The following is a 13,497-nucleotide window of genomic DNA, read 5'->3' as shown; positions in this document are numbered from 1 at the left end:
CCCCGTGTCCCACAGCGGTCCCGAGGATTCGGAGGTGTCGCACAGACTCCCCACTTAACGAATGCCGTGGTTCTTGCTGTGAATGCGGGGGAGAGGGGACCAGAAGCCTAGGTCTCCCTGCAGGTGGACTCACTGCCTCTGTTCTTGTCCTGTTTCTTTCCTGCTGCCTCTCCTCGCCCGCAGGACGGCTCCCTGGGGAACATCGATGACCTGGCCCAGCAGTACGCAGACTATTACAACACCTGTTTCTCCGACGTTTGCGAGAGGATGGAGGAGCTCCGGAAGCGGAGGGTGTCCCAGGACCTGGACGTGGTGAGTGCGCGGCCCAGGGGCCATGCTGCTGCCTGGCGGGGCTGCTCCCCGCCCTGCTCCCCACCCAGCTCCCCGCCCTGCTCCCCACCCAGCTCCCCTTCCCGGGGCTGCTCCCCGCCCTGCTCCCCACCCAGCACCCCTTTCCGGGGCTGCTCCGTGCCCTGCTCCCCACCCAGCACCCCTTCCCGGGGCTGCTCCGTGCCCTGCTCCCCACCCAGCACCCCTTCCCGGGGCTGCTCCCCGCCCTGCTCCCCACCCAGCTCCCCTTCCCGAGGCTGCTCCGTGCCCTGCTCCCCACCCAGCTCCCCACCCAGCTCCCCTTGCCGGGGCTGCTCCGTGCCCTGCTCCCCACCCAGCATCCCCACCCAGCACCCCTTGCCGGGGCTGCTCCGTGCCCTGCTCCCCACCCAGCTCCCCACCCAGCACCCCTTGCCGGGGCTGCTCCCTGCCCTGCTCCCCACCCAGCACCCCCTCCTGGCCCCTCTGACCGGCTTTCTTGTGCCTGGAGCATCTGTCCACAGGCTGCTGCACTAGTTTGGGGTAAAAAGTTTAGACCCCAAAGGATTAATCATCCGGTTCTATGATGATCACATAAATGAATATTGGCTAGGGCAGCATGACCGAATATATGTATTCATTAAAAGGCTAAATTTTATTTATTTAAAAAAATGTTTTTTTAAGTGTATTTTATTTTGAGAGAGAGACAGAGAGTGAGTGGGGCAGGGGCAGAGAGAGAGAGGGAAACACAGAATCTGAAGCAGGCTCCAGGCTCTGAGCTGTCAGCACAGAGCCTGACGTGGGGCTGGAACCCACGGACTCTGAGATCATGAACTGAGCAGAAGTCGGAGCTTAACCGACTGAACCACCCAGGTGCCCCTAGATTTTATTTTTTAACTTAAGTAAAAAGAATGTTTTTACTCCTGGCCAGTCAGTGTACACTACATTTTTATGGACTCGAAGCCCAAAGAATGTCTAGGCTAGTTCTTTCCTTCCGTCCTTTTCTCCCTTCCTTTTTAAATTTATTTTTAGATAAAATAAAATTTAAAGAAGCCAGAAATGACCCTAATCTCTCACCTGGTAATTAGCATGTTGGTATTTTAGCAGATCTCTGCTCGGTGTGTTTTTATATCAGCAATATAATTCTTGCTTTTTTATTTAATATTTTATCATAGTTCCTATAGTTCCTCGATGTCATTAAGACCGCTTCATAATCACCATTTTTCATGGCTCCATTCTCTCACCGAGGTGTTGAAATTCATTTGGCTATTTCATGAAGACCTTTGTAGAATTAGTGCAGCATTGAAACTTGCATTTGATAGATAGTAATTAAATTGCTTCGGTCTGTCTCTGTAATCTGTATGTTTGCTCATGTTTCCATGCAGCACAATTGCTACAAAAAGTCTTACTGAGGCTTCTTCATTTATTAATTTAAATTTTCATCATATATCCTCTTTGGTTTCATCCTGGCTCAGTGCTTTTCAAATTGTTTTATTTCACTGTGGTGATCCCTTCGGGCCTAAGCCTTCCTGTCTCCATATGCAGATCAACTCCTTTTTGATCATCTTTTACACATTGGAGGGGAGAAGGGGCCTATATGGATTTGTTCTGAAAAAGATTCTCTGCCTTTAAAACAAAAAGTTTGAGAGAACGGCTGATTTACTTGAATCCTTTCTTAAAAAAATTTCCATAAATCTGCTTAGGGTAGGAATAAAAAAAAAAGCAATAATTAAGAAACTAAGAACAGATCATTCTTTTATCACTAATTGCTTTTATGTTATAAAGGACTTATTATATAATGGACCCAACAACTAGTTTAGGCACCTCAGTTATTCTGTAAGTGGACGTGATTCATTTCTACAGTAAGACTCTGGCATTCCTGTGCATTTTAATTTCATTCCTTAATTCAACCTAAGTGAAGAATCCTTAGGTCAGGAGTAACAGCATATGACTATCAGATAATTATTGATTCTTTTTCCTTTTTGCTCACTGAGTTGTTGGCAGTGGTGAGAGTCTGTATAATCGAGTTGATCGAGTCTGGGAAGCATCGATTGGGGGCCACGGGCCACCATCCTGCGAGCCTGAGTCCGTGGCCCAGGCAGGTGCTGACATCATCATTGCCAAGGACATCTTTCCTATAACTTTGTCCTCTGGCATGTGTGAATGGGAGGGTCATTTCCTTTTTTTAACAAAAGTAACCTCGTGTGGCAGAAGACTCAGTTAAAATTAATTAGGCTTTTATTTTGAGGGATAGTTAATGAAACAAGACTTTTTTGGGGAGACAAGAATGTAGCAGAACAACAACGGAAAAGGTGGACTGAACTCTTGGATATTGTATTTTTGACTTTGGATGATAGCCTGGTAGCATACTTGGTGGCTTCCTTGCACATTTTGCCACGCGAGGAAAGGATTGCTGTGAATTGGTGGATGCTTCCTGCTTGTGCCAAAACTCTAGCTGGTTAAGAGTTGGGGTTACCATAGTCCTCACAAGGTGTTTAGGAACCTTGGAGGGCAGCGTCTAGGTAGGAGAGAAAGCCTGCTTGGCAGTGGGGTAAATCACGTCTTCCCAGTTAGACAGATGGGCCTAATTTGTTCCAGAGCTGCAAAAGACAGTCTGGAGGGAGGGGGAAAAAAAAAACCCAAAACTCCACATGAGCTTAATTAGTTCTCATCAAAGGTGCAGGAATGTAGTAGTGGGTAAAATTGATGGGAGCTCATTCGAGCCAGGCTGGAAACTTCATTCATCCTTTATACTATAGTTAGTGAGGAAAGAAAGATCCCAAACGGACAATTTTCTATGAAATTGCAGGCAGTTTGCAGAGGTAAAGGGGAGCTCTTAAACTGCTGACTGTCAGGTTAGATGCCATGTGTTCTGTGTGTCATTTGTGTGCTTCCGGAGTCTAGAAGTCCATGTTAGATGTTACTTAAGATGTGTTGAGGTCACCCCTCATTCATTCAGGCCAGGTGCAACAATAGCGACGTATTGGAAGTTCCCTCTCATGGTGGTTAGCTCATCACAGACTGAGTCCTGATGGGAACTCATTTTCTTGAAAAGCAGTAACTTTCACTCCATAATTCTGCCCTTTTGTTGCATATTCTCTCGTTTTTATTTTATTCATTTTATTGCATATTGTTCCACCTTCGGACAAGTAGACGAATTTCTCCCCTGCTTGACTCTTGGTGCAGCTTTGGGTCTGAGGGCCTGTGACTTTCTGTGTCAGTAAGCAGCCCCCTGAAAGCTGAATCGAGGTGGCTTGGAAAAGAAATAATCCACCAAAAGCAGTAGGAAGAATACATTAGGAGCCTAAAGCATCTTCTACGAAAATAAGTAGCATTAAGTTTGTTGTGTCTGCTGTAGAGAAAGTCCTTCAGAGACCATCTTGAATATGGGGTTTTCAGTGATGGGTTGAAACAGTTTATGACTTTGTTTCATTTCAGATTCTCTAGGTGAGTTTTGGCAACTGGGAGAATATTCAAAAATAGAGCAGACATTTAAGGGGCGCCTGGATGGCTCGGTCAGTTGGGTGTCCGACTTCAGCTCAAGTCACGATCTCACGGTTCGTGGGTTCGAGCCCTGCGTCGGGCTCTGTGCTCACAGCTAGCTCAGAGCCTGGAGGCTGTTTCAGATTCTGTGTCTTCCTCTCTCTCTGACCCTCCCCTGCTCATGCTCTCTCTCTGTCTCTCAGAAATGAATAAAACATTAAAAAAATTAAAAAAAAAATAGAGGAGACATTTAGATATTGGTGTTTGGCTTTAAAAGTCGAAAAATGCATTGTCTTTAAGAGCCAATTACATGTCAACTGGATAGCAAACCAACCAAAAAGACCCCCCCCTCCTGCCCACAGAGATGCTTGACTTAACCCTGAAAAATAAAAGGTTTTGATAATTATGTTAGTAATTAACTTTCTGGACTGGATATCAAGCTACTTTTCCAGGACCTAATCACCCGGCTCCCAATTTGAATAAAGCCCTTACTTGATAAAGTGTTTTTGGGAGCCAGTTAGTTTAGATGAAGGCAACAGAGAACACAGATGGGTGAAAATTCAACAGTATAAACAGGGATTATGATTCAAATTTATAGCTATGGAGAGAGGTTTTATTTAGCACCAAACGGGCCCTAAAGGAACGGTATGTCTGGACCACAGCCTTTGCCTCTGCTGGGGATTGGGACATTAGTACTTGTGAACAGCAGGGAACGTGCCCATATTTCCACACATTTGGTACATCCCTGAGCACTGTGTGTTTTTTTGGCTGGACAACTCTGCATTTGGAAGTGATACGGCTTTCCAAGTCCATAATGGGCCCATCTCTAGTGATGCTAAGCCTGACATCTGTCAAAGTGACACCGCGTCCAGAAAAGGGATACAAGCAAGGTGGGCGATTATTCCTGGCCATGTCAACTTCCTCGGCATCTGTGAGGCTGAGTCCCCTTGGGTGTTGACAGAAGACCAGTTTGTGTGAAGGAGTCCCCGCCTATAGGAGGACCCTGTGGACCACGTCAGCCAAAGCCCAGCTCGGGCTCTGTGCCAGATCATTATCACATTTGTGTGTGAGCCAGGAAATGGGACCCCAGGTAGCGACTTTAAGGACCAGGAACATAAATTAAAATATTGCATCACATAACAGAAATGTGACATCAAAACCATTGCCGGTGGTATAGGACCCATTCTGGGGTGTGATTGTTGTTCCTTGAAGTGTATTTAATCTTTCCAGATGTCATTCTGGACTCAGAGGCAGTCAGAGTGGTATCTGTCATGACTGTGGTGCTTCCTGGGACTTGTACAGCCTGTACCAGCCCAACCTCTAGCCACGCCCACTTGGGAGCCCAGCCCCTGTGTTTGGTACAGTGGCAGAGGGTGTGAGAAACACTTGGTGGAAAGAGGTGGTGGGACTTGGGGCCCCATTCTGGCGTCTGTTTTCAGTTGCCAAGTTGTGTAACCTTTCGAAGCCTCAGTTTCTTCATCTCTAAGATGGGCATAAAAATATCTCCTGAAGGTATTGTAAGAGTTAAATGAGAAAACTGCTCATCATAAGTGACCTGTAACTGTTCATTGATTTTCTTTCCCTTCTATTCCTAATTCAAAACCACTCCAGTAATACTGGAGAGTATGTTACTTATATTTCACTACCAGGTATTCATATGATTACACAGATTCTTTTTAGTTTTTTTCCCCCCACACCCACTTGATTATTGTTAACTTTTCTTTGTGAGGCTAAATTTGCATATTGAAAGGCACCAATCTCAGCCCTACGATTTTGTCCAGTAGATGCATCCATGTCACACACACTCCAGCATGATACAGGACATAGTTACCCCCACCCCCACCCCCACCCCGAATTCCCTCATGTCCCTGGTTTGAGGACGAGGATTTTTGTCCATCTGTTTAGGTCACTTCCGTATTCCAACATAGAGAAGAGTTCATGCTGTGTAAGAGGTGCGCAACAAGTATTTGCTAAGTTCATTTATGTCTGTTATTATTAAAAAAATTTTTTTAATGCTTAATTTTGAGAGACAGAGAGAATAATTAGGGAGGAACAGGGGGTGGGGGGGGACAGAATCTGAAGCAGGCTCCAGGATCTGAGCTGTCAGCACAGAGCCTGAAGCAGAGCTTGAACCCACGAACCCTGAGATCATGACCTGAGCTTAAGTTGGATGCTTAACTGACTAAACCACCCAGGCACACCATATTTTTAAATATATATATTTTTTAAGTTTATTTGTGTTGAGGGGGAGGTGCAGAGAGAGAGGGAGAGAGAATCTCAAGCAGGTTCCACATTATCAGCACAGAGCCTGATGCAAGGCTTGAACTCATGAACCATGAGATCATGACCTGAGCCAAACTCAAGAGTTGGACACTTAACTAAGTCACCCAGGTGCCCCTATTTTTAAATATTTTATGAACATCAAGCCTCTCGCTGAGATTTTGCCTTTTCAGAAAGGCAGGTCAAGGGTGTTTTCCCCAGCAACAGAAAGGTTGCAACTTTTTTTAAAGTTTATTTATTTATTTTGAGAGAGAGCAAGTGAGCTCTTATGAGTGTGGGAGGGGCAGAGAGAAAGGGAGCAAGCAAGTCCCAAGCAGGCTCCATGCTGCCAGCGCAGAGCCCAACACGGGGCTTGATCCCACGAACCGTGAGATCATGACCTCAGCCAAGAGCAAGAGTTGGGTGCTTACCAGGACGCCTGGTTGGCTTGGTCTGTTAAGCGTCCGACTTTCGCTTGGGTCACGATCTCACGGTTCGTGGGTTCGAGCCCTGCGTTGGGCTCTGTGCTGACTGCCAGCTCAGAGCCTGGAGCCTGTTTCAGTCTGTGACTCCCTCTCTCTCTGACCCTCCCCTGCTCACGCTGTCTCTCTCTCTCTCCTAGGAAAAAAAAAAAAAAAAAAAAAAAGAGTTGTGGGTGCTTACCATACTGAGCCACTCATGTCCCCAGAGAGATCACAATTTAGTGGGGCCCTTACATAAGCAAACAGACTATTAAGATGCTGTGCAGGAGTGTAGGGAAGAGTCCTGACCGAGTATAGGAAAGTCCCAGAAGGCTTCCTGCAAGAGGTGATCCCCAAGTGCCAACTTTAGGGACACAGAAGATTAACCTGATTTGGGGAGAGTTGTTCTGTCCAGTGCAGAATAACTTAAGGCAAAGGTCACAGTTTTCACAAAGGTCAAAAATTAGGGGAGAAAATGTGGCTTTTACAGGCAATTGCAAGAAGTTTACTGGGGCTGAAACCTAAGGTAGAAATGACGTGGAGGAAAAGATACGTGCTCTTGTTCCACAGGTCTTTGGATTAGTAATGATGTAAAAAGATAGGATGTTTTAGTTCATCACCATTCAGAAGACAAAACAAAAATAATTGCCATTTCACAACGGGTCGACTGGCTGGGTCAAGGTGAACTTGAGCTTCCACACGGACATGCAGACTTCGTCCAGTCTCGGGGGGGGGGGCGGTGAGGGGGAGTTGTTGTTGGCTTCTCTTTGTTACTCGTTTGAGACAGCAAAACACGTGGAAACCAGGTTTCCTGTGCCGCTTGAATGTTCAAGAAAATGAGGGAAAGTGAGGTTGCCCCCACCTGAGTGCGTAGCTCACAGGTGTTGTGAGTGGGGGCTGCGTGCCCATGAGCGTGGAACCCCGATTCTCCTTTCCACAGCATGGGAATGCGCCCTGTGTCCCGAGTTTCAGTATCCAACCACTGAAGCCCAACTGTTGCTCTGAAAGGGATTTGTTTTTGCTTTATTTCATTATTTCATTTCGTCTTCGCTGACATTATTTGCCAGCTTTGGGCTACTGTTAATTTGCAGATTGCAGGCAGAAACAGCGGGCGTTAGATGGTGAGTCTGAACTACAGTCTGCCGTGGGATTCACATACTTGATGGCAAAATACACTGAGGCATTATGTCTTAAATCACATGGCTGCACAGTGCTCTGCTCTGCTCTTCTCGGACAAAGTCGCATTTATAGTCAAATGCCCAGCCGCAATGGAGCATTTTTTGTGCATTGCACCGCGTTTACAGGGAGGGACATAAACTGATCTCTCGGCTGCCAGATTTGATCTTGGCATCCTGTGCTGCTTGTAATTTAGGTGTTCTTCTATCCTTTTACACTTAGAAAACTTTGTCGGCCGCTTTATAATTTATGGGAACAGATTAGATGTGTTCTGTGTGGTGGGGTAGTTGACGAGTCAAGAGGTCGTCATCAGGTTTTTCATTTTGCTCCTGATCATTTAGAAATGACTATTTCTGTTTGTTTGCATTTTATAAAACACAACATGCCCAGGGGATTAAAAACCAAAATAGCATCTTGCTTAAAATACAAATGCTTGCCAGAAAGGGAAAAATGTCAGAGCTTTGTGGGTTTCATTTACATACACAAGTGAGAATTCCTACATGTTAATCGCACTGACAGTAACTGGAGAGAAAAGCCAAGGAATTCAAGTGAAAGAGGCCACCTTGATGGCAGAATCCGGGCTTGGGAGGGCTTGGCCCTGGTTTGGGAGGCGATGGGAGCATCCCTGTTTTTGGAATCAGGATATTTCGTAGTTGAGGGAGGCCCAGGCCAGTTGCCTTTTCAGAGTATCCACACCAGGTTCTCAAAGCTGCAGTGCCCTGTAAATGCTTACACTGAACACGTCAGCGCTTTTAACTTTATAATTACAGTATAATTGATTTGCGCGTATCACAAGGGAATTTGAGGCTATTGAGACGTGTGAATTTACAGCACACTAGAGGCAGTATGGTCTCTCTTCGGACACAATGTAAAGTAGTGTGATGAATGTTCGCCTGTTTTCAGGGCCTAAGTGGGTTTCTGCGGTGGTATCTGCAGATTCCTTTAATGATCCCATCAAGGTCTAAGTTTGAGGCCTGTGATGAAGGTCGAGTGGCCCACCTGCCTTTTGTTGCTCTGTTTAGGGAATAGGAGTGTTGAGCCTCTGAAATGGGATTAGAGAGAGAAGACACAACCCAGACAGGAAGTCCCCTGGGACGGGACTGTGAGCCTTTGCTGGTGTTACTACACACACCTGACCTTGGCCTTCTGACCAGTGCTTTAGGCTACTCTCCCTACTTTAGGCTAATCTCTCACCTCAGCTCCCGTGCATGGGAATGGCTCAGAATGGAAAGAATCAGGCGGGCCCTGGAACACCTAGTATATTGATCAGAGCTGCTCTTTTTTTTTTTTTTTTTTTTAAGTTTATTTATTTATTTTCACAGAGGGTCTAGTGGGTGGGGGCAGAGAGAGGAGAGAGAGGGAGAAGGAGAATATTAGAAGATCATTACACCCATTTCAGCACTGTGTGTGTGTGTGTGTGTGTGTGTGTGTGTGTAATTATTATTATTTTAACCTGGAGCTGCCTTTCATTTAGTTTGGGAGTTTTGACAATTTTATAAATAGAAGAAAGCAAGAAGATACAATATCGAGCTAATGTGTTTGATGCAGCTGGTCCAGGTCCTCTGGCCTTGCATCCATTTGATATCTGGAAGGACACAAACTAATCTGATGGTTTTGGAAAATCCATTTCAGTTTCCTTTAATGTCCCACTATATTATTCAAAAGAGAACGTCAATTTCTTTTTCCCCACCTTTAACATTATTTATATTTGAGAGAGATAGGGCAAAAAGTGAGTGAGAAGTGGGGGGGAGGCGGGTGAGGAGAGAGAGACACACACACTATCCCACAAGGTGGGGAGGGAGAGGGAGAGAGAGAATCCCTCGCAGGGTGCACACTGTCATCGCAGAGCCCAAAGTGGGGCTCTAGCTTGCTTGCTGTGGAGCTTGAACTCACGAACTGTAAGATCACAACTTAATCTGAAGTCAAGGCTCGGACACTTAACCAACTGTGCCACCCAGGCACAACTGAGAACATCAGTTTCTACCTTTTTTTTAATTAAAAATTTTTTTAATGTTTTATTTATTTCTGAGAGAGAGAGAGAGAGAGACAGCGAGAGCGGGGGAGGGTCACAGAGAGAGGGAGACACAGAATCTGAAGGAGGCTCCAGGTTCTGAGCTGTCAGCACAGAGCCCGATGCAGGGCTCAAACCCACGAACCGTGAGATCATGACCTGAGCCGAAGTCAGACGCTTAACCGACTGAGCCACCCAGGCGCCCCTGCCTTCTATTTTTGTTTTAAACGCCATGATGTAACAATAGTGTATGTATTAGAAATAGAGGCTTATTTCATCAACTGCAGCAATGGTGTTAGAGTTCAGGTTCAGGTGTAAACCAGTTTACACCTGCCTGGCTGTTCTGAGGCTTGTGCACAAATCATTTATTTATAAAGGATAGTTTGAGAGTTTTTCTGCAATTATTTACAATATGAAGATTTTCTAAATTTGTGCAAAAGCAGTGCCATCCATCTCATGGGCCTCGGCAGAAACTGATGGAACTTAATCAAAAATAAATCAAGGGCAAGTCCAAACCAGATTGGAAGCACATCATGAATATTCGTGAACATCTGGATGCATTTGTGGAGGTGTGTATGATTTTTTTAATCTGTGCGACAGCCGTGGCCCGGCTTCTTAAGAGAGATGCCAAGAGGAAGACCTATTTCCAGCTGTGATTTCAAAGGGTTATTTTTGTTTGTATGTGTATGTCCTTTCTCCCTTAGGATGTGGGTTTCACTTTTCCAGTATATTCCTTTGATCTCTTTCATCTTCTGGAATCTGTTTTGGTATTTTATCTGAATTCCTTATTGGACGTAGTCATTTGATTCATGGAGATTAAACTTTCTAAAGGAGAATTTTAGCTTAAGGAAACACTTACTGTTCAATATATTTTTTAAAGCTTATTTATTTCTTTTGAGAGAGAGAGAGCGAGAGCACGAGCGCACATGTTTCCCAGTGTGTGAGCGGGAGAGGGGCAGAGAGAAAGAGAGAGAGAGAGCGCACAGATGTGCCCTAGTGTGTGAGCGGGAGAGGGGCAGAGAGAGAGAGAGAGCGCGCACGCGCAAGAGCGAGAGCGCAGATGTGCCTCGGTGTGTGAGCAGGAGAGGGGCAGAGAGAAGGAAAGAGATTCCCAAGCAGGCTCTGTGCTTGATCCCACAAATTGTGAGATCACGACCTGAGCTGAAGTCAAGAGTTGGATGCTTAGCCGACTAAGCCACCCAGGTGCCCCACTGTTTAATATTTTGGATGAATGTTTTAAAGGCTGGTGATATTAATATAATTATCAATTATGCTCTTCTGCATGGTCAATCACCAGTATAACTTCACATGTATAAAACTCAGAGTACTTTATCTGCCTCACTACCTAAAGTAATGTCAATAACTAGAAAGCAAGAGTAAGTACAGTATGAGGAGACCGTAATAATAATTACGCTCATAATGATCACAATAATGGCATTTTTAAAAGTACATTGGAGTTTATGAGGCATAGGCATCCACATCTACCTGATTTAGTTCTTTTAATAACCCTGTAAGATAGATACTAGGAATCTTAGGATTTCAGCTGGCTGAGGCAGAAACTAATTGCCTGGTGGGGGAGACCCAGACTGTGTTGCCCACCTACCTGGAAATTCACTGTTTGGGGCATGAGTCCTGGCCGTTGCCTGATGGGAAGGATAATGGCTTCTTCATCCGGTTGTGGAAAAGATTAAATGAAGATAATGTTTGTAGTGCCCTCCGTAGAATTCCTGGGTATAAGTTAGAGATCGGTGACTATCTGTAATAAATACTGTTTTTTTTTTTTTAAATGTTTTATTTATTTCTGAGAGAGAGACAGCACGAGAAGGGGAGGGTCAGAGAGAGAGGGAGACACAGACTCTGAAACAGGCTCTGAGCCAGCTGTCAGCACAGAGCCCTACACGGGGCCCGAACCCACAAACCGTGAGATCATGACCTGAGCCGAAGTTGTACGCTTAACCGACTGAGCCACTCAGGCGCCCCAAATACTGTTTTGTTATTTATATTAGGAAAACGAATTGTTTGTAAAAGTAAAAATCTTAAAAATAGGACTTGTCAAAAGTCAGCTGCTAGTAAGTATCAGGAAAGAGCTTTGAGTGGACAGAGATCATTGTCAAATCTCTGAATCCCTCTAGGCCACTCACTAACCTTGCCTTTTCCTCTGAGAGGTTTTCTTTGCCTTCTTTCCCAAGGATGTGGATCTTGATTTACAGATTAGTTTATGCACTTGGGTAATATAATATGAAAGTGTAATATTACAAAGCATAATATAACATAATTTTTATTACACAAATTACAACAGCACCCTTACTGTTGTAAGGGTTAAAAAATGGAAAAAAAAAAGGAAAAAAAAACCTACAAAATTCTTTAGAATTTTAGAAATTTAAAGGCTCCTAATACTCCTAATACTCACTCACTAAAGATAACAATTGTAAATAGGTTTTATTTATTTATAAACTTTTTTTTTTTATGTTTTATTTATTTCTAGGAGAGAGACAGCATGAGTAGGGGAGGGTCAGAGAGAGAGGGAGTCACAGACTCTGAAACAGGCTCCAGGCTCTGAGCTGGCAGTCAGCACAGAGCCCGACGCAGGGCTCGAACCCACGAACCATGAGCTCGTGACCTAAGCGAAAGTCGGAAGCTTAACCAACTAAGCCACCCAGGCGCCCCTATTTATAAACGTGTTTTTTTTTTTTTTTTTTTTTTATAAACGTTTTAAAATGTTTATTTGAGAGAAAGGGAGAGAGAGAATCCCAAGCAGTGTGGAGCCCAGTGCAGGGCTCAGTCTCACAAACTGTGAGATTATGACCTGAGCCGAAATCAGGAGTCATATGCCTAACTGACTGAGCCACCCAGCTGCCCCTGTCTGTCTATCTATCTATCTGTCTGTCTGTCTGTCTGTCTATCTATCTACCTACCTACCTACCTACCTACCTATCAATCGAAAAAATTTTATTAATGTTTATTTATTTTTGAAAAAGAAGACAACGTATGCTTGGGGGAGGGGCAGAGAGAGAGGGCAGACTCCAGGTTCCGAGCTGTCAGCACAGAACCTGATAAGGGGCTCAAACCCATGTACTGTGAGACCGTGACCTGAGCTGAAGTCACATTCTGAACCAACTGAGCCACTCAGGCACCCCAGTTTTTTACTTTTATAAAATGTTTTATATTTTATTTATTATTGAAGTATATTGATGTGTGACATTATATTAGTTTCATGTGTACAACCTCGTGATTTGGCAGTCCTGTGCATTGAGGTGCTTGCCACGGTAAGCCACCATGTGTCACTGTACAAAGTTATTACGCTACTAGTGACTATTCCCTCTAGTCCACCTGTCGTCCTTGTGATTGATCCATGTATAACTAGAAGTTTGCACCTTTTAATCCCCTTTTTCTGTTTTTCCCATCACCCCACTCACCTCTCCTCTGGCAACTACCAATTTGTTCTCTGTATTTAAGAGTCTCTTCATCTTATTTGGTTGTTTATTTATTTTGTTTTTTAGATTCCACATATAAGTGATATCATATGGCATTTGTCTTTCTCTGACTTATTTCATTTAGCATAATACCCCTTGGTCCATCCATATTGTTGCATATGACAGGATCTTATTTTTTTTTATGACTAATATTCCAGTGTGTGTGTGTACACACACATGTTAATTATGGTTGAATTGTCCAATATATAATTTTTTTAAAAAATATTTTTATTTATTTCTAGGCAAGAGAGAGAGACAGCGTGAGCAGGGGAGGGTCAGAGAGAGAGGGAGTCACAGACTGAAACAGGCTCCAGGCTCTGAGCTG

General features: G+C 44.5%; 1 protein-coding gene across 1 annotated transcript in view; it reads left to right on the top strand.

Moving 5' to 3' along the window:
- Positions 1-13,497, top strand: part of SASH1 (SAM and SH3 domain containing 1) — a 202,717-nt gene that overhangs the window by 40,729 nt on the left and 148,491 nt on the right. Inside the window, exon 2 of the mRNA XM_039221679.1 lies at positions 184-312. Coding sequence (XP_039077610.1) covers positions 184-312 — 129 coding nt within the window. The remainder of the gene's footprint in view (positions 1-183; positions 313-13,497) is intronic.

This window comes from Hyaena hyaena, unplaced genomic scaffold, assembly GCF_003009895.1.
Source record: "Hyaena hyaena isolate Hyena2069 unplaced genomic scaffold, ASM300989v1 scaffold_996, whole genome shotgun sequence".
Lineage (NCBI taxonomy): Eukaryota > Metazoa > Chordata > Mammalia > Carnivora > Hyaenidae > Hyaena > Hyaena hyaena.
The sequence above is the reverse complement of the archived record's forward strand: the minus strand, read 5'-3'. Positions and strand labels throughout refer to the sequence as shown.